At 42.8% G+C, this 25,942-nt stretch overlaps 2 protein-coding genes across 6 annotated transcripts in view; one reads left to right on the top strand and one right to left on the bottom strand.

Annotated features, from left to right (window-relative positions):
• The window catches only part of GRIN3A (glutamate ionotropic receptor NMDA type subunit 3A), a 169,143-nt gene extending 163,856 nt beyond the window's left edge, over positions 1-5,287 (top strand). Inside the window, exon 9 of the mRNA XM_007089320.2 lies at positions 3,371-5,287. Within this exon, the coding sequence (XP_007089382.2) occupies positions 3,371-3,713 (343 nt within the window). The 3' untranslated portion in view covers positions 3,714-5,287. The remainder of the gene's footprint in view (positions 1-3,370) is intronic.
• Positions 5,288-9,393: 4,106 nt separating this feature from the next.
• Positions 9,394-25,942, bottom strand: part of RNF20 (ring finger protein 20) — a 29,653-nt gene continuing 13,104 nt past the window's right edge. For all 5 annotated transcript variants that reach the window (XM_007089257.3, XM_042964186.1, XM_042964185.1 and 2 more), the window contains 14 exons: positions 24,596-24,742; positions 24,114-24,191; positions 23,801-23,920; positions 22,522-22,701; positions 21,465-21,600; positions 21,021-21,142; positions 20,532-20,902; positions 19,215-19,332; positions 18,498-18,647; positions 15,089-15,301; positions 14,133-14,258; positions 13,836-13,976; positions 13,051-13,152; positions 9,394-12,567 (listed from right to left, as the gene is read on the bottom strand). In XM_007089257.3, coding sequence (XP_007089319.1) covers positions 12,391-12,567; positions 13,051-13,152; positions 13,836-13,976; positions 14,133-14,258; positions 15,089-15,301; positions 18,498-18,647; positions 19,215-19,332; positions 20,532-20,902; positions 21,021-21,142; positions 21,465-21,600; positions 22,522-22,701; positions 23,801-23,920; positions 24,114-24,191; positions 24,596-24,742 — 2,181 coding nt within the window. In that variant the 3' untranslated portion in view covers positions 9,394-12,390. The remainder of the gene's footprint in view (positions 12,568-13,050; positions 13,153-13,835; positions 13,977-14,132; positions 14,259-15,088; positions 15,302-18,497; positions 18,648-19,214; positions 19,333-20,531; positions 20,903-21,020; positions 21,143-21,464; positions 21,601-22,521; positions 22,702-23,800; positions 23,921-24,113; positions 24,192-24,595; positions 24,743-25,942) is intronic.

Here is a 25,942-nt window from a genome sequence, read left to right as displayed (position 1 = left end):
TCGGAGCCCCTCTTTCCAGTCAGTGAGCACCTCCCACCCTCTCAGTCTGTGGTATTCCTGGATCATATTGCAGCCCTGTCAGCGACAAGCTGTAGACTATTCAGGTCACAGCTGTTCTATGTCATGTTACATAGGCTTTTTTTTCTGTAATTATTTTTAACACAAATTTTTTAACCAGAGGAACACAAGAAGACATAGCAGCAAAGACATTATCTCATGACAAAGCATTTGTTTACCAGCCACAATAGAAACAGGAAGCCCAGTGATCCCATTTCCAACCGTGATGTGATCCCTAGTCACCTCTCTCTCACCTCAGTTGAGAACCAAATGTGTCTTCCACTCAATGGATCCATTTTTCTTGGCAGATTCCCTTTTGGAGCCCCTTATTTTGAGGAGCTAAGACAAAACACGCCCTCATGGCCTATCCTGGGCCCACGCTTGCTGTGCCGCCTCCCTACAGCCTGACACCTGGCTGTACGTAACCTTTCAGATGCCGTGAGTGTTTGAGGTCCCCCCAGCTGTCACGTCTCCTCGGAATGGTCTCATGGAGTACTGAACTTCAGTGTTACATAATTGGTCTGTGGAAGCTCGTTTTGCTCATTTTTAGTGTCAGATGCAGTTCACCCACAGGTCACATTACACTCTAAGGCTGAGGAAGGTTCAATACAAAACATAACCTAAACCCTGTAGAGGCTTCCAATTAGACACCAGTATGTCATCTTCTATTCATAGGGAGCCCAGAGCCACATGTCGATTACCAGGGCACTTGTAAATGCTGGCAACCAGACTTTGTCATGGAAGCCAGCTTTTGCTTATTCTTTATTATATATACTCCCAGATATACATACAAAGCTCTGGAGAAAACCACATGGGCTATCTCTACTTACCTGATTTCTGTGGTTGCCCAGACATACCAGGAGAATTTGCAGACACCCTTCTCCTAGGTTTTCCTTAGGAATCATTCTGTGGTCCCAGAGTTAGGTCTGTTGGGTTGAAAATGCTTTCCCTCTTTTCTTGGAAGAATATCTATGCAAATGCCTGTGTCTGCTACACCTTGGCGTCCCTCCAGTGTGCCCCATATTTATTGAATGAATAAAACAATAAATTAGTGGGTGAATGCAGATGAGTATGGCCCCGAGGACCGGGGATGGTGGATTGTGTGTCTACCTGCTGGAGAATAAAGATTTGAGTTAAAAAAGAAAGATAGGTGAACAAATTACTAACATGTGGATTTGAGGAAAAGCTTAAAGAAATTCTGGGCCATGCTATGAAAGTAGATGTTGTTCCTTTTCTATTTAAAGCAGAGAAAAAAAGTAGATATTGCAAGAGACTACGCCTAGTCTTTGGTTTATTGAACCTGGGATGTTTCATGTAAGTTTTGGTTTATACTTCACCCCACTGGGTCTCCAACACACCCCCATTTCCCCTTTCTCCTCACCCCCAGATACACGAAAACTGTAAACCAGATGAGACGGTCTTGGAATTTCTCAAATTCAATTGGAAAAGATTTGAAGGAAAAATTCAAGGGAACCGTAGGGCTGGAAGTAAAATTGTAACTGCACGTCTGATCTAGGTGTAAAGCCGGTGGAGCTGTTTCACAGCCCAGGACCCTTGAAAGCTAAGCTCTGGTGCCACCTGCTCATTGATATGAGACTTAGATGATGAGAAATGTAAAGGAACCGCAGGGTAGTTTGGAATGTATTTTAATGGCTTGGGGCCTGTATCTCTTAGTTTTTGCTGTGTAAGAAAATTATCTCTAACTTTTTTACAACAACAGCAAGTTGCTTAGTAATCTGTGGGTCAGCTGTGCAGTTTCCTGATCTGGGCCAGACTTGGCTGAGCTTGGCTACATTTGCTCATATGTCTGCAGCCAGCTTGTGGGGAGGGGAAAAGCAGCTAAGCTGGCTGGTCTGTGGCCTCGGCTGGGTCAACTGGGAAGACTGGGGACTCTCTGCACATGATCTGTTATATCAGCAGACTAGTCTGGACTGGTTCCCTCTGTAGCAGCAGGGTCTGAGAGGGACCCTCAGTGAAGGTGCACGAGGCTTCTTAAAAGTTTAGGCTTGGAACTGCCACGTGCCATTTCTGCTATTTTCTGTTGCCAAAACCAGTCATGAAACCAGACTACATTCAAGGGGGAGGGAAAGCCAGACTTCCCCCCTGCCCTTGAATCCCCCTTGATAAAGATGAGCTGCAAAGTCACATTACAGAGGGACATGGATGGAAAGGAGGAACAAAGGATTGTGACCATTTTTGCAGTCTACCACAGGGCAAGATGAAACAGAATCATCCTATTAAGCCCTTGTGTTTCTGTACTCATCCATGTAACTGAATCAAGACTTTATTACCCCTCCCTGTTCCCCTGCCTCTGGAGGTCCTCCCCTTCTTCTGGAAAGCAAGAATCCAGAAATAAAGTCTTGATTCAGTTACATGGATGGGAACAAAAACACAAGGACTTTATAATAGAGTGTTTCTACTTAGGTTTGCCCTGTGGTAGATTGCAAAAGTGGTCATAACCCTCCTCCTCCCCCCCACCGTCCTCCTCCCCGGCTAGAAGAAATCAGAAGCTATCCTGCTTAGGGCTCCAGTCTGTTCTTGAAGCAAGAAACTCTTCTCATTGCATCTGTCAGTGGATTTCAGGCACCAAATCCTCCTCCTCTTGTGCCTGGCCGACAGTAACTCTTCCTGTCTACAGCCATCTCTGAGATGGGGTAGTTGGTTTGATGGAAGCCTAAAGGAGGATTGTGAATCTATTTCTATTGACTTTCTTTATTCCAGCAAGAATTTGAGGCTTTCTTGGGGTTTCTTTTTAAGCTTCAGACCCGAGCTGTCATTCTCAGCCCATGTAGAGTCATCCCTCTGATGGAAAACTTTTTGCTGAAACCTGCAGCTTGTATGTTTTTATTCCCCTCAAACTCTAGTAAACATCAGAGTAGTCCTGTGGGACTAAGGATGAGCCGTTTGATAGTATCGATGCTTCGAGTCCAACAGAGTCTCACTTTTCCTAAAGCACCATCTTTATGGCCAGAGACTGTTTCAAGGCACTGCTGCTCTCTGAGCCTCACCAGCAGGAAGGGACTTTAAAGACATCCAAGGTACTTCATAAAATATGCCACACCCTGGTCCATCAGCCCTCCAGATGACACACCCATTCCGATTTGCTAAGACCTTGAACTGCAGTTGAAAAAGAACTGTATTGACTCTTTTTGTCCCTGTGCCACTCCAGCAGGAATCTGTCCCTGGCTTTGTGGCTTCACCTCTGAATGCATAACCAGCTCCACGGCCGCAGTTTGAAATGGCCAACAGTCGGGGGACAGCACTCTAAGAGCTGCAGAATGGAAGGTAAATCTGATGTGTCTTTGTTTCCTAGGTCCAATGTGGGACCCCATCAGCATTCCAGTGTGTGGAATACTTCCAGTCTGAGTCATGACAACCGGCGGAAATACATCTTTAGTGACGAAGGAGGACAAAACCAGCTGGGCATCCAGGCCCACCAGGACATCCCACTCCCTCCGAGAAGAAGAGAGCTCCCTGCCTCGCTGACCACCAATGGAAAGGCGGACTCCCTAAATGGAGCTCGGAACTCAGTGATGCAGGAACTCTCAGAGCTCGAGAAGCAGATTCAGGTGATCCGGCAGGAGCTGCAGCTGGCCGTGAGCAGGAAAACGGAGCTGGAAGAGTATCAAAGGACAAACCGGACTTGTGAGTCCTAGGTGACCGTGCTGCTCCCCTTCTCAGTTCCTGGCATTCCTCTGAGCCCTTGAGACACTTTGTAATGCTCTTTTGTAACTACTGACACAAGTGTGGGGAAGGTGAGGTCTAAGTCTTCTTAGAGGTCAAGTCTGCTCATCCCATAGCCTAAAACCACAGCTCTTCAGAAGCTGACTCTCTAGCTCTCCAGGGTAGGGGTATTTCAAGAGCAGGGATCGTAAATTAAGAGTAAACTGCGTGGTAAAGGGTCTGTAAATGACCGGGCAACCCCAGCTCCTGAAAACCTTTTCATCGGGTGCCACACACATAGTTCTGGGTTTTAGCCCTTTCTCTGCCCTAACACCAACAGGAGATAAAACTGTTCCTCATACCTGGTTTTAATCTTTGTATAGAACAGGATTATCCAGGGTTGGGGCTTTTGATACAAGTCTCCCATCTACATTTGTTCCTACATTCTGAATGTAGAGCCAGACAAGGGCCAGAGAAAGGGCAGTGAGGCGGGTATGTAAAACATTAAGTGAACTCATTAGCATCACAGCAGACCAAGGACTGACTGGATCAGGCAACAGCCATGTTTCTGAGAGGGTCCTGATCTCCGACACCATCCTGACCCACATTTAGTAGGACTATGAAAGGGGAGAGGGATGTGGTGAGTGAGTGGGAACAGGACAGACAGAAGAGGTGAGTACATTAAAAATGTACACCATGCTGAAGAACAAAAGCTCCAGGCCAGAAAAGCTCTTTGGCTAAGGAATGAATAGGACTGTACTTCCAATCTAAGCGTCTCCACTAGAGTGTGCCTTTTATAAAGAAAAGCAAAGCACGGATGTGGCCTTAGGATGATACTGGAATGTCCCTGCTTATTGCCTGTACGGGACATGTGAGCTGGCACTGTGGGTGAAGTGAAAATGCTCTGCAAACCACATTCCAGGCCATTTTCAAATCAGCACTTGCCTCAGCTCTAGGAATCCCAAAATCAAACCTCCCCTGCAAACACCAAGCTTTAACATTTGGGACTGTCCCCTGTGTTGTCCAGAGCTATACTGGTCACTACCCAGTCCGTCTCCCAGCCCCACACCCACTCATCCCTGAGGGGCTGTGACCAGGTGTGGTCCCTCCCTTCTCCCCCAGGCCCCACCCAATGCCCCGAGAAAGTGATACCAGTACCCTGGCTTCCCCTCTGTGCCAGCATCCATGTCCTGGCAGGAAGGGAAAGTCCTGGCCAACTATGGAACATCAGTTCCCAGGGCTAGTGGAGGTAGGAAGCATCTAGGAACCCATTAGAACGTGATTGCCAGGGCCTTCCCCCAGCAGATGGGGTGAGCTGGGGAGTCTGGAGGTGAGCTCAGAAACCTACTTCTTAACGAACTCTCCCAGGTGATGGACAGGTGTGATCCAACAATTACTTTTCAAGAAACACTTCAAGAAGTATGGCTGCTCCAGGCCCGGGGAGCAGTAAGAGCCTTTTTGAGTTTATGTTGCAGCACCCAGCTGCTGACTGACCTTCCATACAGCCACTTCCACCCCAGGGCACCATTCAGGACTAGACTTCTTTACTTACCAGTTACGTTGCTCCGCCCTCATAGCAAATGGAACGCCCACAATGAATTCACAGCACTGTCCCAAAGCACGGTGCTCTGTAACAGCTGCCCATCATTGGAAAGGCTCCTCAATCACAAAATTTCTCCTGTGTTTCCGCCAAGCACTACCCAGTGCCCAGGGAAAGATAATTCCTTAAGCTGTAATTAGATAACACTTTAGTTAATTGTCCGAGAAAGCCCTGGGGTGGATGTAGGCACAGAGATACTGATGAGAGAGGTGGGAAGGTTCTAGTTGGACTTCAGCCTCACAGATGAAACAGAACGGGGAGCCCTGGAAACAGAAAGGACAATTCTGCTTTGAAATGCCCTATCCTCCCATGTTCTCGCCCCAGGCCCAGAAATAGGTTTGCGACTGTCTTTGGAAAATTATGCCTGGTAGCCATCCCCACCCATCTGCAACAGCTGACGATGCTGTAGACTCTTGCCATCATGCTCTGCACTCCCCAAACCTCTGCGCGGCCTGGAAGGCTGATGTACAGGTGTACCTCAACTCACGTAACAGCCATGCTCCTAATGTACATAGACATTTTTATAACTCAGCTCATATTCTGACTGTCCTTGAGAAGCTGGCTATTTAAAGGAACCCAGAGGTGAATTCTTTTGTAAAAAATCCTTTTGTAATGCAATTAATTATCCCCTAATGTATCTGTTTTGTAAGTTTGGATTTTTGTATAACGGGTTTACCTTAAGCTTCTCTCCTGGGGCGTTCTGAGCAGTGGTAACATGCCAGACGGCCCTGCCTATCCACAAAGTAGATGGCCAGTGCACAGCTTCTCGAATATCTTCTGAGGAACTTGGCCAAAACAGTGGCCAGGATGCGGCAAGCAGCAGCAGGGGCTGAAAGCAGGCTTACTGCTGTCAGCATTGCTTAAAATGCTTCCATTTTCTGGATAAAAAGAAACAGTGTAATTGCTTGTGGTGAGATGAAGCTGTCTTAAGTAGCAATGATTGTTTTTATCGGTAGTAATTGAACAGTGTTTTGCAATGTGTGAAACAGTGTGTTGTGTTTTATAGAGTTCATGAAATGGAGGGTCCTTTGAAAACCCTCCTTTCTGTTCTCCACCTCTGTTCTTTCAGCTCCCCTTAGGCTCAGAAAACACAAAGATCAAAATCTTCAGGTGGAAGGTGGTATTTTAATAAGGAAAAAAGATCAGGGATGCTACCTTGCCTCCTCTTCTGGGCTTGTTTCATGAGATCAGGAAGGCCCGTTCTTTTCCAATCCAAGCTCTGGTGTGGTGAAACCTGGAACATGACAGCCTGATTGTGTTACACACCCCATCCCATGTCCCAAGGGGAAATTCCTCTGGCACAGGAAGCACACAGTCAAGTACCACGGGGTGATCAGGAACTGATAGGGCTACACTTTGGTTCCTGTCAATAATAATAAGGGCCCCAGAGTGTGGATGCCTCGAGGTGGAGAGGCAAGGGGATCCTTCCAGCCATTAAAGAGGAGTTGGAAGAATGGGAAGACAAGTGAGGCAGCCACAGGGATACAACCAGTTGAGCTCTTCAACATGCCTGGAGGGGACTCTCCATTATTCATGGATCCTGCTGTTGCACAAGCCCTATCTGGGAGCTTCCGCTTCTCTGCCAACCAGAGCAGCCACCAAGTAAAACTGAGCCATGTCTTCCAGGCTGGGGGCTTCCAGTGTTGGTGCTGGGTCCAACAAAGTCTTGGAGCTAATACGCACGTCCTAGGTGTGGATAAAGAATGAAGGGGAAAGAAAGTACTTTAGAGCCTCTCTTCCTCCCAACTCATTTTTGATAGGCAAACCAGAAAATCCTGTAGTCACGGAAAGAACCGCTTCACGACCTGCTCTGTTGAGTTGTTCCTTTCTTCACCCACCAACACCACCCATCTAATCCAGGACTCCTTCACTTTTTCAGTTTAGTCCCCAATCGTTTTATGAAAATAACGTATTTAGAAGTATTTTCTTAAGGTTTGTAAAGAGTGCATTGTGTCTTCATTGTACTGTGTGTGCAATCGCTCCGCTCCAGGAAGAATTGAAATGCTGTCTCGTGAGCATGAAGTGAACAGGCTGTTTTGCTCCAGCCACTTTTCTTGTACAATCATGTGGATGGACTAGATGTCCTCAGGTCTTTTCCATCTTCAGTTTCTATGACTGTGGAATAAATGTTCAGATAGAAACTTCATTTTCCAATGTACTGCTGGCATTATCTTTGGGGATTCAAATACGGGCATGGTACCAGCCCCTTCCTCATAGGAGACCCAATCATGCTGTGATTTATACATTTACTTAGTTGAGATAACATGGTCCCAAAACATACTGAGAAAACTCAGAGCCCAGGCATCACAAAGTAGAATCGAAGTGACTTCGTCTGAAAGACATTCTAGGAAATTCCACAACATTGAGAGATCTCTAAAAAATTCTGCCCGGACCACCCTCATGTGGTAATTCAACAGCCTTCTGCTCGTTAAACAGCCAAGTGCTAGAGACACAGCAATGAGTAAGATGGGCATGCTCTGTAAGCTCGAAGACCTTCTCATAATCTGCCCTTTTCCCTACCTATAAACAGACAATACTGTCATAGCTAACATTTACTGAGCACTTATTTAATCTTCGTTAGAACCCCATGGCACAGGTTCTCTAGACCTAGTCTAAAGTAGATAAACTCCATGGGGCCCCTGGGTGGCTCAGTTGGTTAAGCGCCCGACTTCAGCTCAGGTCATGATCTCACGGTGCGTGGGTTCAAGCCCTGCATCGGGCTCTCTGCCCCTCCCCCACTCGTGCTCTGTTTCTGTCTCAAAAATACACAAAAAAATTTAAAGTAAACTCCATTTTACAGATGGCAAAACTACAACTCAGGGCATTATGGAAGTTGCCCAAGGTCACACAGCTAGTGAGAGTAGTGGCAGGATGAGACTGACACACAGGTGGTACAATTCCAGAACAGCCATTGTCCATTGCCAGGATTCTGATCATTGCCTTACAACTCCTCTCCTTCCTCCAACCCCCGTTCAGTCTGCCACAGCTCCCCCAGCCCCTGCCTCAGCCTGGTCCCCAGCTCCACAGAAAAGGAAGCCGATGCACTAACTGCACCACTGAACTCAACACTGTAGCCCCCGAGGCTCAAAGAAACAGCTGTTTTAGGCATCTCTGGCTTTCTGGCCCAACCGAGAACTGGTACAAATACAGCTGAAAATCAGGCAGCAGTCCCACAGCCTCAGGCACTCTGCAGTTTGTGACACACCCCACACTTTTCGTGGCTGGCAACCTTGCCATCATGAACCTGCTAGCAGGATGCATTCTTCACACACATTCTTTGGGAATATAACCAAGTTGAATATCATACAAATACAAATCTTTGGCAATCTAATTCAACCACCAGCTTACCCAATGTTGTTTTGCATCATTCAGTCATTCATTGGATGCGTATTTTGAGCCAGATGTTGTGCTAGCTGCTGGAAAGAGAAAGATAAACAGCAGATTCTGACCCCACAGAGCTCAGTCCAGTGGGGAGATACTGGCAAAACAATGTGGCATATATTCTGATAAATGCACATCAGGTACCATGGAGACAAAAACACTTACCGTGTGTGTGTGTGTGTGTGTGTGTGTGTGTGTGTGTGTGTGTGTGTAAAGCAGAGAGGAAGCAAGCACTCTCCCATCTCTTCTTGTTAGGGCACTAATCCCAGCATGAGAGTTCAACACTAAGACCTAATTACCTCCCCCAAACCCCATATCCAGATACCATCACATTGAGGATTAGGGTTTTAATACATGAATTTTGGGGGTACACATTCAGTCCACAGCAGAGACCTAGCTAAGACTTTTTTAATGTTAGTGTATTTAAAACTTTGTCTTCCTTGGGGCACCTGGGTGGTTGTCAGCTAAGCGTCCGACTCTTGATTTCAGTTCAGGTCATGATCTCATGGTTTATGGGATCAAGCCCCACACTGGACTCTGTGCTGTGAGCGTGGGATTCTCTCTCCCTCTCTCTCTCTCTCTCTCTGCTCTTTCCCCACTTGTGCGCACTCTCGCTCTCTCAAAATAAACTTAAAAAAAAAAAAAGATAAATATACTAGGTTCGTGTATGTCTTCAAAAAGACTAAGGAGACTCAAAGTATTTTAATTTATTATCTTCCTGATAACATGCACTCTTATTTGTACAGGTCTCCACTTAGGGTAAAAGAAAACAGAGGTCTGATTGCCACATTTTGATTCTGCTGTTACTACTAAACTGAGTGGCCCTGGGACCGGTTTCCTCCTCTTTAAAATAAGGACATAGTTTATTTAAAGTTCCTTTCAGCTCCCACATCCTATCTTTCCAATCATTCTACTCCATAGAGTTTAGTAACCTGGAATCCTCAGAGGATAGCATTATTTTATTAATGCAAATGTACTGCTTCCAACTTTATCTATAATTTCCCTCAAAACAAGACTAAACCTACAAAAGACACCCTAGCTATCATGGGTTATCTTGAACAGAGGTAGTAGTTTTAGAATTCATAATAATTCCTTTTGTTATCACTACAAAAGGAAATTTAAAATACAGTAATATATTTTAGGAAAATCAAATTTGAAGAGTAACTTCAATATGAGGAAAAATTGTTTCCACTTGGACAGTGAAAAAACGTGAGTAGGGTTTGAATTACACATTGGTCCAATTCAGCAGACTTCAGAGGACCTGTTAGCAGAAGCAAGGAGCTGAATTAACCTACCACGTGGACCTTCCTGGAGTGCTGTGTACCAGGCCCTCTGCTGGGGACTGGGAACTACATTAAGACACTGTTCTTTCCATGTCCTTATTTTAGTATCTGTGAAGTATGCTACAAATAAGACCTTGATATCTACCATTAGGAAGAGACCAAACTTGGACAGAAACCTCCAGAAAGTAAAGCTCAATTTTTCTTTGTGGTGGGACGATTACAGATCCAGGAAATGTTGAGGTTACTTCTACACCAGGGGTTTCCTACTGTGTAAACCAATCCAACATGCACACCACCCACCAGTGTCTACATCCTCTCAATGTAGCTGTCTTATTGTCTCAAGTCAGGCTTCATGGTTAACAAGTAGTCGAAATTTTTCTGCAGACTCACTGGTACTTGGCTTTATCTATCAATCGACAGTCCTCAACAAAATTAAAAACCAAAGCATAAAGGCATTCCACACCAGCAAATGACCATGAAACTGATGAGAGCAGCACACAGCTTCCTTCAAGAAGTGAGCATCACCATCCCAGTTAGGTCTAAAAGAAGCCCGATGACCACTTCTCTATTGTCCAGAAGCTCCCCCTGAATCGCCACAATATCAAATCCCATTCATTACTCAAGTGACACGCATAGAGTACTACGTGCACAGAACGGCCCTCAAAGGACAAATATGCCTTTGGATCTGGATTGAGATTAAGAAAATAAGGAATCCCACCTGAAATTCATGTACGAATGCCACAACTAGCAGAAATGGCTGAGCACCTTTGAAAAAGATCCCTACAGAAGTTAGAGGGTAAGATGTAAAGACACATGCCTTAAAGCAGATCAACCCAGACTTTGGTCCAAATTACCAAGACAATTTCCAAGATAACAAAGGAAAGTCAAGAAAAAAAAGAGACCATCCCCCATAAGACCTGAAAAAAGAAAGAGAAGACTCCAGTACTTCTCCAATAATCTTTGAAATTGGCATTCTATTTAGGCATTAAAGAAATTGTCTAAAAAGTTCCTTATGGATCTACAGCAGTAAGTCTGAACTTCTTTGGGATTTGTGAAGTTTCAAAATTCCTTTGAGAATCTGAAAAAAGCTATGAATAATGTATATACAACACAAAATTTTGTATACAATTTATGGGTATCCCTGAAGTCCCTTCATTGGCCTCGTCTGTAAAAAGAAGCCAGACTGTCCAAAAACCACCACCATTTTTGATAATTATCTCAAAATGACTATAAGAGCTCTCCATGTTGCCAGGACTTCAAACTAGTTGGGACTAGGCACTCCCTGCTCTTCCCAGCTAAAGGACCTTCCCCTAAACCCAGCTTCCCATGGGACTAGTGGTTTCCTCCACAATGTTCCACAGGCTGCAGTCCCCCAATCCTGGGCGGCCAGCTTTCCTAGCCAAGTGTCATAAACAGTCAATATCCAAACCCAAACCACCTACTGCCCAAGAAAAACACAAACACTAAAGCAAATTGAATCCTGCTTTAATTGAAGCTTATGGAGTATAAAGTCCTACAGAAACATTACAGAGAATCTTCTGGGGAACAGGGATCACAAGAATCCCTGTAGAGAGGCAGATGAGAGTAATTCATGGCTCACCAAGACCTCCCTGTAATCAAGTTCCCAGAGTACCCAGAAGATCTCTTCACCATCTCAGTCCTGTTCCCCATCCTCTCCAATCTTGATTTCATTATAAGATAAAAGGGGCGATTGCATTTGAAATTATTCTGGCCTCAAGAAATTTAAAGACCTTTCAATGAGTAGAACATTCAAAACTTAAATAACTTCAACATGGAAACCAGCTGACCTTAACAAGTTACTTTGTTAGTGAATAGGAAATGAACTAAATCATCCTGGACATAATTTCATTAAGGCTTCAAACCGTCCAGGAAAAAGCACAATTATACCATTTTATAATCCGAGTCTACAAAAAGTTTACTACCCAAATCAAGAAATGTTTGTGCCCATGGATAGCTTATTTCTAAAAGATCTCCCTCACTCCCCAAAATAGCCATGTGTCTCCACTCTTCTTTGTTCCCTTCTCCATGTCAAGAGTACCAACTTGCTTCTTCAGGAGGAATGCACAATCCACGATTATTTATGCAGTTAAGCCTGAAGAAGAAAATGCTAAAAAATCTAAAAGCAGGAAAGAAACAAGCTGGTGGGGAAGACAAATAAGAGGTTTGTTTCTAATTCATCTAAAACCCAAGACTTGCCTTTACCAGTCCTTTTCCCTGAAGTCATGTAGCTATTAGGGAGGAGAACCTGGACGTACAGTCTGCAAAGGAAAGGTAGTTGACAGATAAACTGCCCGTAGGTGACAGTCAAGGTGAGAAGAGGTAGAGGTTTGATGGTTACTGAATAGGTGCCTGTCTAGCCATTCCCTCTTCTTCTCTTGGCTTGGCTCAACCAATGTAGATGCGATGGAAATCATTGGCACCAAATGCAGCGTTACACTTGGGACATTTGCGCTGACGGGTGTCATAGCGTGTCTTCACACACTCAAAGCAAAACACGTGAAAACACTTGGTAAGTACGGCATCCTTTTTACGCATGTTGCAACATGGACAGGTCAGGCGTGCCTAAAAAAAAAAAAAAGAAGCCAGAATCTGATCAACTATAAAAGTTTAAATGGCTGTCATATGTAAGCAAACAACCAACCAGGAAACCCACTAATCACTGCCAAGAGTGCCACTTCCCCACACACGTACAGTAAACCTTCCTTGGAGCGCCTGGGTGGCTCAGTCGGTTGAGTGTCCAACCCTTGATTTCAGCTCAGGTCATGATCTCATTGTTCATGAGACCGAGCCCCATGTTGGGCTCTGTGCCTACAGCACAGGGCATGGTTGGGATTCTTCCTCTCCCTCTTTCTGCAGGCCGCCCCCCCCCAATCTCTCTCTCAAAATAAATAAACTTTAAAATAATAAACTTTAAAATAAATAAATAAAATAAACCATCCTTTGGTTACCTTCATGTAAAGACCAGTATTTATTCTCCCACTCTATTAGCAGGCCACTTCAGGCCTGGACAAAACACAGAGAAATCACTGAGGCAGTTTTCCCAACCTTGTAATCCTTAATCTCCTCCATCAGGATCTCATCACATTTGGGTACATTGTCTGGTTTCTTTGTGGTCTCCAGCTTCCTTCGAAGTCTAGAGATGTCCTCCTGTGGTAAAACAGCATACCCATTAGACACACTCCCCAAGACCTGCCAATTTTGAGAGAAAATTGCTTCAACTTGAACTTTATGCTGTGGAAAGAAAGGATTTTCTGTCCTTTTCTGTCCAATTATCTTATAGGTATGCAGAGAACTGAACCTAGAACACAAAACCATCATCTTTTGTTCCAGAGCCCAAAACCATAATCTATTAGCAAACCTGAGTTGCACCTAACTATTATCAATTCAGTTCCATAAAAATACAGTCTAAGAATTAAAAAAAAAAATTAATAACTTGATAAGTCAATTTTAAGGTAATTAGTTTAAAGCTGAAGGTAGACTGGATTAAAATAATTACAGATATATGGATAAGGATAGGAAGTCATCATTAGAATCATTTGACATGCCAAATATAGAAAAATTATGGAATTTAAAAATCCTCTAATTTGATACACTGCTACTTTACAAATTTACCAATTCATTCATTTAATAAATATTTATTTCATCCCACCATGACAGGCTCTGGGGATATGACAGTGAAGAAAGCAGACTTGGTCTCTTCACTCAAGGAACTTAACAATCAAGCAGGAAACGACACACATTAGACCAATGACTCTTCATAACATGGGTCATTTCAGAGCTCAGGAAACACCTAAAAAGGTGAAATGTAAAGAAAGTATAATCACTCTTACCTGGGCTCGTTTGAAATTGAACATGTCCTTTTCTTTGGTGACACTGTTCTCCACAATCTCATCCTGAAAATCATGTAGCTTCTTCTGAGCCAATTCCAGTTGTGTTTTGAGGTCATCTGCAAGCTGGGCTGCCTCCATCGCCTAGGCGGGACGTACAAATCACATCACTTCATTGCTAGTGAGGCAAAACATTAACCCAGTCCAAGGAAGAAAGTGAACCTGTAATTTCATCAGTGTCCTACTTATTTGCTCCTGAGACCAATCATCACTTTAGATTACAGAGTAAAGCAATCATACCTTGCGTTTATTCATCTCTAAGGCTTGAGTCCTAAGACCCAGTTCCTTCTCCCCTGTGCCAATGTTGCTTTGTAACAGATGCTCCTTCTCTTCCAATTTCCTTACTACCTGTAACTGAGCATCAACCTTTGAAGGAAAAAAAAAAAAATCAGATTTTTAACAAATACGAAAAAAAAATTAACTGACTAGGTGCCGTTAGGCCTACAAAAAGAGTTTGTTAGAAATCTCAAGCCATCACTGTCTTTACCCATGAACCCTTCAAAAAGCATGCAAGACTACAATAATCAAAAGCTTCACTTTTCATGCAAAAAACCAAAAAACAAAAAAAATGCTGTTGATGATTCAAGCAAGAGTCTAAGAAACCACTGAAAATATTCTTCTCCAAATTGCCAAGAACAAAGGAAATTATATTTCTAGATATTCATCTCCTTCGGCCATACTAACTCTCCATGCCTGGCGATTCACATTAGACCACATAAACTACAGCTCAAACAAAAGCCCAGGTGTATCATTTTCAGAATGGCTAGAAGTTCTAAAGTAGTCTTTCTCTTGAAATTCACACACAAAATAGAATAAACACCAAAGGGTAAAAAGTAAAATCACACACCCGCGAACCCTCATCCCAACATCCAGAGGTAGTCAGGTAACCAGTGATAGTTCCTCACACAGCCTTCCAGAGAATTTATAAAATACACAGTACATACACACAAAGATGTACACATTTTTAACACAAAAGGAAAGGAAAATAAATCAATAACATTTTCCATATTAGCAGATCCACATCTGTTTTAACAGCTATACTGTACTCCTTTGCAGGGATGTATAATTTATTTACCAGAAGGCTAACAAAGTACATTAAGTTGGGTTTTTTCTTATTAAAAAAATGCCACAATAATCATTCTTTAATGCATGAAGAAAGTGCCCTACTTCAACAGAATTCAGGAAAGCCGAGTTACCTGAGTCTTTAAAGTCAAAACCTGGTCAGCCAGCTCCTCCTTCTCTTCTTTAAGTAACTTGTGGATCTGATTGGACTTAATACGTTCTGACATGAGCTTGAAATTTGCATCATCCTTCTCCCGCAACTGCTGCATTAAACGGATATTCTGCTCCTGCATGTCTTCAAAGGCCTGGCCTGTAACATCCATCTCAGAGAGGAGAGCCTCTTCCTCCTAAAATATGGAGGAAGAGGGGTGCCTGGGTGGCTCAGTCAGTTAAGCATCAGACTCTTGATTTCAGCTTAGGTCACGTTCTCAGGGTCCTGAGATCGAGCCCTGTGTTGGGCTGTGCACTGACAGACAGCATGGAGCCTCCTTGGGATTCTCTCTCCCTCTCTCCTTGTCCCTCCCCCACTCACACTCTCTCAAAATAAGCAAATAAAAACTTTAAAAAATTGAATAAACAAGGGGCACCTGGGTGGCTCAGTCCGTTAAGCTTCTGACTTCAGCTGAGGTCATAATCTTGCAATTCATGAGTTCAAGCCCTACATTGGGCTCTCAACTGTCAGCACAAAGCCCACTTCGGATCCTCTGCCCACCCCTCTGTCTGCCCCTCCCCCCACTCAAAAATAAACTCTCTAAATAAATAAATACATACATACATAAAACACAGAGAAAGAACCCTTATGTTAATACAATCTTTTAACTCCAAAGAAATGAGCACTGGAAACTAAACTTTCCCAGTATTCGTTAAGAAATAAATTAACCTAGGGGCACCTGGCTGTCTCAGTCGGTATGGTGTGTGACTCTTGATCTCAGGGTTGTGAGTCTGAGCCCCACGTCGGGTGCAGAGATTACTTAAAACCTTCAGGGGTGCCTGGGTGGCTCATGTGGTTGGGCCACCAGCTCTTGATCTCAGCTCAGGTCTTTATCTCATGGTTTGTGAGATCGACCCCTGCATCGGGCTCTGTGTTGACAACATGAAGCCTGCTTAGGATCATCTCTCTCTCTCTCTCTCTCTCTCTCTCTCTCTCTCTGCCCCTCCCCCCCAGCTTATGCTCACTCACTCTCTCAAAATACATAAACTTAAAAAAAAAAAGGTAGACAAAAACTATACATACTACAATCTAGCAAACTGATCAATTAGCAGTTGGTTACAAGAACTTCTCTCATGATGAAACCTCACATTTTCTCATAGTTTTCCACCACTGTATCGATTTTAACTACAGAGACTTTCCAGTAGTACCACATAACAATCTGACAGGTGAATAACAGTCTCTAAAAATATTTTTCACTTACATTTGTTATTATAAAACTTTTTTTTAATGTTTATTTATTTTTGAGACAGAGGGAGACAGAGCGCGAGTGGGGGAGGGGCAGAGAGGGAGACACAGAATCTGAAACAGGCTCCAGGCTCTGAGCTGTCAGTACAGAGCCCGACACGGGGCTCAAACTCACAACCCATGAGATCGTGACCTGAGCCGAAGTCGGACGCTTAACCGACTGAGCCACCGAGGTGCCCCTACATTTGTTATTATAAATGAGACTGGACATCTTTTCAGATGTTGAAGAACTATTTGTATTCTTTTCTCTGAACTAGCCAGATCTTTTGCCTATTCTTCCACTAGGGTGTTGGGTTTTCTTCTCTATCATTTTTGGAGACTTTTCTATATAGTAGAAAGATAAGCTCTTTTGTGCTAAGAGTCAGAAATATATTTTCTCTGCTTATCATATATCTGTTGGCTTTGTTAATAGTGGTTTCTGCCACGTAGAAGTTTCATGGGTTTTCATAAGTCAAAATTATCAATTTTTTTCATATTTTTGACTTTTATTAATAGTTAAAAAGGTCTCTTCCATTCCAAATTTATAAAGGAATTTGTTTTAACTCTTATGGATTAATTTCTTTGATATTTTATCTGTGATCCATCTGGAAATTACCGCAGTATACAGTGTTCAAGTACATATCCAACTTTTTCCCAGTATTATTTTGCTTCTTTCTGCCCTGCCACATTTAGTAGTCTTTCTTTTCCCCCACTGACGTAAAACTGTATCTTTGGCACATTTTTATGAAATAGCCATGTTACTCTGGTCTATTTCTGGACTTTCTATTCAGTTCCAACAGTCTATTAGTCTCAAGGTACTTTATCTACTGAAACTTCATATTTTTACATCTGATAGAGATAGGAACTGCCACCCATCAACCCCACTGCTTTTCCTGACCTTTCTTGTTTACTTTTCCATACTTTTAAATCACTGTTTAAAAAATAGTAATAAACATAAACATATATATAATCTGTCTAGTACCAAAATAAAACCAAAAATACTGAAACAAAACCAAAAATTTAGTATTTTTCTTGGGATATTAAATTTACACATTAACTTAGGCACGATTAACATTTTTAAGATAAGGTATTCTATATAAAACACAGTATGACTCTCCACTTGTACTAGAACCTATAGCAGTACAATTTCCTGATAAGTTTTTTTCTTAAAAAAGAGCAATGGAGACAAATTGGCAATCAACAGATTTATGAAAAGCCAAAACCCCACTTTTTATAGAAGAAATGCATATGGGGGGGGCGCCTGGGTGGGTCAGTCAATGGAGCATCCAACTTCAGCTCAGGTCATGATCTCACGGTTTGTGGGTTTGAGCCCCTCGTCGGGCTCTGCTGTCAGAGCAGAGCCCACTTTGGATCCTCTGTCCCTCTCTCTCTGCCCCTCCCCCACTCACATTCACTCTCTCTCTCAAAAATAAACACTACAAAAATTTTGTAATGCATATATGTTCTAATAAAGTTCATCTTCTCAAAGTACTTAATAATCAAGTCACCACTAAAACCACCTCACTTTGTCATTTTGCTCTTTCTTAGAAACAGTGAAGCTGTTCCTCACAGTGAACATACATGGTTTTTCCATCTTTGGTTATCTTTATTACTCAAAGTTAATATAATTCCTTGAGACTTAAAAATACGTTCATGGTGAGTAGGGGAAAAGTCTCTCCAGTTCTAGGGCCCAGAGGACAACCACAGTTAACATACTGGTTACTTATTTATAACCTATTTGGGGGCATGTTTTTCTTAGTTTCAGATATTTGTAATCATAATGCATATAAAAATTTATATATCTATTTTTTCATTAATACTCACTATATCCCTGATTCCAGATCAGCAGAGGAAGGACAGATGCCCCAATAAACCATGTCTGAACAACTGGCTATCCATTTGAAAATAATAGGAAATTTCCTGCCTCACAAATATGTAAAACGAAATAACTGAAGAATGAAACACTTCAATGTAAAAACAAACATATGTGTAGGGTAAAAGACATTCACAGAAAGAAAAGACTAGAATGAAAGCGCAAATTTCACTGTCAATAACTTAGCCGTCAAGCAACATTTACTGAAAAACCTAACTAAAGAGCGTGCACCCACCTGCTTGGCCATGGCCAGCTTCTTCTGCAGGTACTCTATCTGCTCCTCCACTGCCCGGATCTTCCTCAAGGCATCCTCATCAGCCATCTTCTTATTCTCCTTTTTCTCCTTATCCTCTAGATCCCGGAGTCTTTGCCTCAGGTCTTCCAACTAGAGAAAGTAAGGAATCGCACACACAAAAAGAAGAGGCTATGATACAATGTCAAAGTTCAGTTAATCCCGTGCACAGATGGAGGGCCCCAAACCGGGAAAACCTTGGCCAAACCGGGAAAAGAGACAAAGGGTATCCTAGCGCACCCATCACACTTCACACACTTGTACACGCACCGCTGGTGAGGAGCACACGTGCACCTTCCCTCGGGATGGTGGCTCTCACCATTTGTTCTTAAGGCCCCCAAATTTTAAGAGAATAAGACACTCTTCCCAAAAATAACCAGAGAAGAGACTCACCATAACAATGATTTATATGGGAAAGAGGTACTAAAAAAGTCTGAAAAGGTTACTCCTATTCCCAGAAATTCTGATATACCTTACCACCTAGTGGAGAGTACAGAAATCTATTTTATTTTAGATGGTCCCTGAAAGGGAAGAAAATCCTGAGTTTTAAACACTAACTTTAAAGATGAAGAAAGAAAACTATATCCTTCAGAAATGTGAAGGAAAATCCCACAAATGAAGATTTTAACCAGAATGACAGGTAATGGCAGACTAGATTACCTCCGCCTTAGACTTCTTCTCAGCTGCCATTAGCTGAACTTTGTCTCTCTGTTCCTTTGGGGCAGAGCGGTACATATCTAGCAATAGTTTCATCTCCTTTTGGCTCTCCTGTGCCTTCCTATGAGGAGGGTGATAGAGGGAGGGGGATGGTGCAATGAGAAAACAAAGGACATCAGAGCAAGGGAATTTTGAATTGAGCAAAATATTTTATAACAGTTCTATGTACACCTTACGTCACAGATCTGAAAGATAAAACTTTCACACAAACCGTCAGGAGACTTGTGGATACACTCAGAAACTACAGAAAAGCAAGCTGGATAATGGAGTCATTTCTCCCTTCACACCACGTTCTCCAACATAAAGTTATAAAATACATGCCGTGGCCCTAATTAAATAGGCAAAATTCTGGTGCCCCACTCTTAGAAACTGAGGTTTCTAAGGTCCAGGAACATATTTTAAAGAAGTCATCCAGGTGATTCCGATACCACACTTAAAAAAAAAATATTTGCCTTAAAGCAATTAAGAGGAAGGAAGGAAAAAAAAAGGGGAGAAAACTAGATCTGATAGTGGACTGATTAGCCATCAGCTGAAGGCTGAAACTTCCACCTCTTACTAAATTATCAGGCCTCTTACCTATACTTTTATATACCAAAGAAGTTCAAATGTTTTGAGCACAGTTGTCCTTCAAATCCAAGTATCAGTAAAGGCACAACCACAACCATTGGGAGGCAAGGAATAACCAGATCTACCAGAGAAAGTATTGGTTATGCAGGAAGAGAAGGGGCAGTATGTGATATTACGTTGGGTGTTTCATTAACCACAAGGTTCGTCTTACCATTTCAACGCCTGCAGGAGTAAACCTCCTAAGAAATCTCTTTAATGATCTGATACATACACAAACCAGCTAACTGCCAGGCAAACAGATCAATATTGCTCAAGTTACAGTGATACAAACTCAACCCAGTATAATTTAAATTAAAATTCATGCCGGCAAGCTGCCAGTAATTAGTTTCAATAATTCTCATGAGTATTACTTAAGTCATGACACACTGCCCCTTAATTTGGAATCATGAAGAATGAGGCTACAGCTGCAGCGTTTACGGAGACCCGACCGCTGAACCCAACTACATGGTAGCCCATGCAAGCCACCTGGGCTGTACACTTGATCGAGAACTGAGATCATAATTAACTGTGCATTTAGTTACACCCAAAATATTATAATGATCTGTAAGCCAGGCCATCAACCCAACATTTCATGCATGATGTCCTAACCCTAGCTTCTGAGTCAGAAACAGATACTTTAAATTCTGTTCTTACTTGAGTTCAATCTTCAATTGTTTGATAACTTCTGCTTCCTTTTTCCTTCCATCATCATGTTTCCCTTTCTCTTTGTCCTTAGCAGAGTCTCTTTCTTTTTCTGACTCTTTCAGTTTCTGCTTCTCTCGTTCTCTCTCCTTTTCCTTCTCCCGCTCTCTTTCTCGCTCCCTCTCTTTCTCCCTCCTTTCTCGTTCTCGCTCTTCCTCATCCCGTTTGGACTTAATTTCGTTGACTTCCTCCTGAGATGCCTTTGATGCAGAGGACTGGGCAGATAAGTCCTCAGGATCTTGCTTCAGCTCCGTGGGCTCGTCCTTCGGGTCCTCAGTACTAGACTGAGACTGCAGGAGGGCACTGCCGCTGCGCAGGCGCGTCTGGGGGACAGAGGCAGAAAGCAGCACATCACCTGTGGCAGCCACACTCCTCTCCTCACTCAAAACCAGCTCTCCAAACTCAACAGCAAACCACACTCATTCTGCACTTCCTGGTTACCTTGTTCAGGTCAGACTGGGCTTCTCTCAACTTCCGCTTATACCTTAGGACCTCCCCTTTCAGCTGGTGATTGTGATTCTGGAGGCTACTGATGAGGTGGCGCATCTCCCGGTTTATGGGGCCTTAGATACAGCAACAGCAATGTTAGCAAGAACTCTGATAAGGAAAAAGGCACAAGGATAGAAAGCGCAGTACCATCAGGGACCTCTGAGAAACTGGGAAAATTACCAAAAGCAAGATTCCTTCTCAGAAGAGGAAAACAAAACTGGCCAATCTTGAAAAACAAACACCCAGGCCGTGAGCCAAAATGAATTACAGTGATTTGATTTAAGGTTCTTTGGGACACCCGAGCCCCATTCATACCAACAAATCCAGGGAACCACATTGTGTTTTTCAAGGAAGGCGCTTGCAGCAAACCGCAGGATGGAGCGAGAATAATTATACCTGCTTGTTCGTTGGCAGCAAGGGTCTGCTCAAACTCTATCCTCAGCATTTCATACTCCTTGCGGACCTGGGCCAGAGTATCTTCCAGCTGGATCACTTCGGTCCTCAGCTTCTTATGAAGACTAACCTCATCTCGCTACACCCAGAAAAAGGACCCAATCAAAAATTCTTATCAAAATGTGAAGACATCATATCCTGTTACTAGGTTTCTTAATTTTGACCGATCTAAGAAGAAGAAAAGGATCTACTAGAAGGGATTACTCTGAAAAGTTCCAACTCAGTCGATATTTAATGAGCACCAGGCAGCTACAAAGACTGATTTGCAGACTGGCAGGATATTAAAGAAATAAAGGACATGCCTCCTCACTCTGAGAACGTAGTCATTTACTTGGAGTACTAAACAATAAAACAGTACATAAACATATGTAAGGCAAGACATATTAAATTTGATTCTTTTGGCAGACATAGAGTAAGAGACCAACTACTACAAACCTTACCTTAACGACTGTGGAAGATACAGAAGCGAACACGTGAATAAGCTGCCTTAAAAAAAAGCATTCACATTTGCCCTTGCATGTCGTAACGGCTTGTACGTTGGCCCTCGCATGCTAGAAAGGCTTGTAAAGTGAGGCAGCTTCCACCCACTTCTCTCTCCCATTCACATAAGGCTCTAGCCATTCTACACTATTTTTAAATCTGCTCTTTTCACTGCTGGAAATGCCCTTCTCCTATTTTTTTCTATCAGCAAACTTAAGATTCACACTTCACTTTGGCAAGTGGAATCAGGAAGTCTCCACAGTCAAATGAGATGCTCTGTCTCCTTAATCACTGCCTCTCCTGGCCATGCCTCTGTTGTACCTGCATTCTAATGGACTATACTCTCCCCACCAGGCTGTATGATCTCTCACGGCAGGATGCCCACCATCTAGCAGAGTAAAGACCTATGGCCCGTCTATACATGTTTGCTGGAGGAGCAGTAATTGCTTGCAAGGGGGAAAAATTATAAAATTTATGAGGCAGGAAAGCTGATGCGCAAAAGACAAAGCTGGGCTGCTACCTCGATGAGCTCAACTTGGCGCTGGTGGGTCCCCCTGGTGCCATGCAGCAGAGTCCGGGCCTCGTCCAAGTGCGCTTTCAACTGTAGGCTCTCGTTGTACAGGACGGAGAACTGTGACTGCATACAGCGGTATTCCGGAGTCTCCTTAACCGCCTCTTCCACCGCACTCCGCAATTCCACCTGAGGGGCCCGAAGACAAGTCAGAAGCACAATCTAGCGTCTGTGCCCCACACACTGGACAGGAAACAAAACCTTATAGTGATGTCCTGTGCGACTGAGACAAGCTTTATGAAGATTCTGGATTATATCTCCACTCTTCTAGTTCTGTAAAATCTGCATCAAATTAAACTGTCCAGGAGGTTAACACCAGGGACCTCTAGTCTCCACCCAAGAATTGTTTTAATTGATATGTGTTTTACACTGTGTGTCAGCCTACACCCAAGGACACTAGAAGAGCTCTCTGAAATCTGTCAGATGTAGAGACACGGAAAACCCAGGATGTTTGTTTTTAACACATAATTGAGAATTTCTGTCATTAACTTGTTCTCTTTATTAACAGTCTGAGAGATATAGTTTGACATTGTATCAAAAATAGTTAGGCTTCTCTTAAGCAATGGTTTGCTTGAATTACCCAAACACTTCAATTAATTTAAGTCAGGTTGTTTTTTTTCTGTTTTTTTCACTTCAAACATCTTTATTCATATATTTACCTAGAAACAAGTCAAATTGTAAAAGACACGTGGCTATGACTGAAAGAGGGGTAGGAAGACTCTTAGAATTCACTTTCTTTCCCCAAGAACCCGGGAAGAGAAAATTTTAACAGGCATGTTCAAAAACCAACAGAATCGGTCACTGATCATTTCTCTGCTCTGGCGGCTAGAAATTGCACAGGCAAACCGTGTGACCCACATTTCGCAATTCGTAACACGTGAGCAGCCTACCCTACTATAGTATGTACATGCTCCTTGCATATATCTTGTATACAAGCCCCATTTTGTAAACTCCATTTTGGATCATCACCTTAGTTTACCCTACTCCTCATTTTTCTCAACAATTCCTAAGTTAGAGCACTTTGATTCAGTTTATATATCTTTGGAAGTTGCTTGAAATCCTTTGCAGAGCAAGGAGTGGGGGGTCCAAATAGTAAGTAAATAAGTAGACCCACCAACAAAACTTACATCTTTCTCTTCCCTCATAAATTATGAGAGCTCACCAGTACATATGTGAGTTGATCAGCAAAACGTTTCATGGTACTGCCTTTCAGAGACGCATCTCCTACCTTCAGCTTTTCATTTTGTGTAGTGACCTCCTCGAAGTCTTGCCGAAGTTTCTCCAGCTCACAGTGACGGTTCTGAGCCAACTCTTTGTTCTCCTCAAGCTCTGCATTCATTTCCTCAAACTGGAGAAAAGAGGAAAATCACAAAATAAGCATAAAAAAGAAAGAATTTTTAAATCATTCCCATTCCTAAGCTTCCACCTTCACTGATCCATTCTTCTAGCAAAACCCCATTGCCTCTTGTAAACCCCTAAGTACCTCGCACAACACCTGACACTAGGTAGGAAATGTGACCTGAGTGAGTCACTGATTTTACCTTCCGGGCATTGATAGTGATTGTGCCACCATAGAGACTGCTCCCCGCTCCATAGACCTTATAACCTTTCGAATTCACCTATAGGAAGGACAAAGATTCTTTAGTGAGAGACCCTAAGATTTTAGTCTGATAACCAAAGCACTTTCAAAAGAGTCCATTGTATCCCCAGGTATTACTACCCAAGTCCATCAACCCCCCTTTTTTTTTTTTTTTTTTAACATTCATTTTTGAGAGAGACAGAGTACAAGCAGGGGAGGGGCAGAGGGAGACAGAGATACAGAAGCCAAAGCAGGCTCCAGCACCTGAGCTGTCAGCACAAAGCCCGACGCGGGGCTCGGACCCACAAGATGTGAGATCATGACCTGAGCCGAAGTCGGACACTTAGCCAACTGAGCCACCCAGGTACCCCGAAGTCAGTCCTTTCTCAGTAGACTCCTTAAAAATGATTCTAGTCTCTAAACTATGACTGAAAGAGCACTTGCCCGTTCTAGGACTTCTGCTAAGTGTCGGTTGAGTCGCTGTTCCCTCTTTCGGATTTTGTCAATATCCCACTGCAGGTCATCGATCATGGACTCCAGGACAGAAACTCGTGACTCAGCTGTCTCCACTTTACTCTGCAACTTGGAGAACTACATCCCAAAGACAGGCATTCAGAAAAATAAAGCCAAAAAAAGACCAAGTTAGGAAAGGAATGCCTTACATCACTACTGTACATCCCAAATCTCACAAAATTAACCCCTGCTTATGTATCATTATAGACGAAACTGAAATAGAGGATGCTTTACCCTCTTTCCAATGCATGAGTATAAAAATGAAATCACAGATTCCTTTAACCGTTCCGGGTCAGTTACAATCATGAAAACTGTAAAGGTCTCTAAGAACTCTCACTCTCATAAGGGAAAGACCACTTGGGATGCAACAATTTTTCTACTTCTGAGAAGCACCAGTTCCTTCTATAGACCACAAACCATCAGAAAATGTGTTATCTTTAAAGAAGCAAATAGTAATTTCTTTGATTTTACCAAATATTTTCAGAGATAAAAATTCAAATATATATTCAGAAGACAGCTATCTTTGCTCCCAACTTTCCCTTTCCACATTCCCACAAATGATAAACCAAAGGGAATGAAAGGAAAATGTCCATTCTTTTTTTTAAGCTGACCTCAGGGAAATCTTGAACCAGACACTCTAAAGATACAAAAACCTGTTTTTCTTTATTTGGGCACTTTGCACCAGCTAATGCTATTTTTATTAATTTTATTTTTTTAATTTACATCCAAATTAGTTAGCGTATAGTGCAACAATGATTTCAGGAGTAGATTCCTTAATGCCCCTACCCATTTAGCCCATCCCCCCTCCCCAACCCCTCCAGTAACCCTGTTTGTTCTCCATATTTATGAGTCTCTTATGCTTTGTCCCCGTCCCTGTTTTTATATTATTTTTGTTTCCCTTCCCTTCCCTTATGTTCATCTGTTTTGTCTCTTTAAGTTCTCATATGAGTGAAGTCATATGATATTTGTCTTTCTCTCACTAATTTCACTTAGCATAATACCCTCCAGTTCCATCCACGTAGTTGCAAATGGCAAGATTTCATTCTTTTTGATTGCTGAGCAATACTGTATTGTATATATATATATACACACATCTTTATCCATTCACCCATCGATGGACATTTGGGCTCTTTCCATACTTTGGCTATTGTTGATAGTGCTGCTGTAAACATTGGGGGTGCATGTGTCCCTTCGAAAGAGCACACCTGTATCCCCTGGATAAATACCTAGCAGTGCAATTGCTGGGTCATAGGGTAGGTCTATTTTTAGTTTTTTGAG

This window comes from Panthera tigris, chromosome D4, assembly GCF_018350195.1.
Source record: "Panthera tigris isolate Pti1 chromosome D4, P.tigris_Pti1_mat1.1, whole genome shotgun sequence".
NCBI classification, from domain to species: Eukaryota; Metazoa; Chordata; class Mammalia; order Carnivora; family Felidae; genus Panthera; species Panthera tigris.
This window is presented reverse-complemented; position numbering and strand designations above follow the sequence as displayed.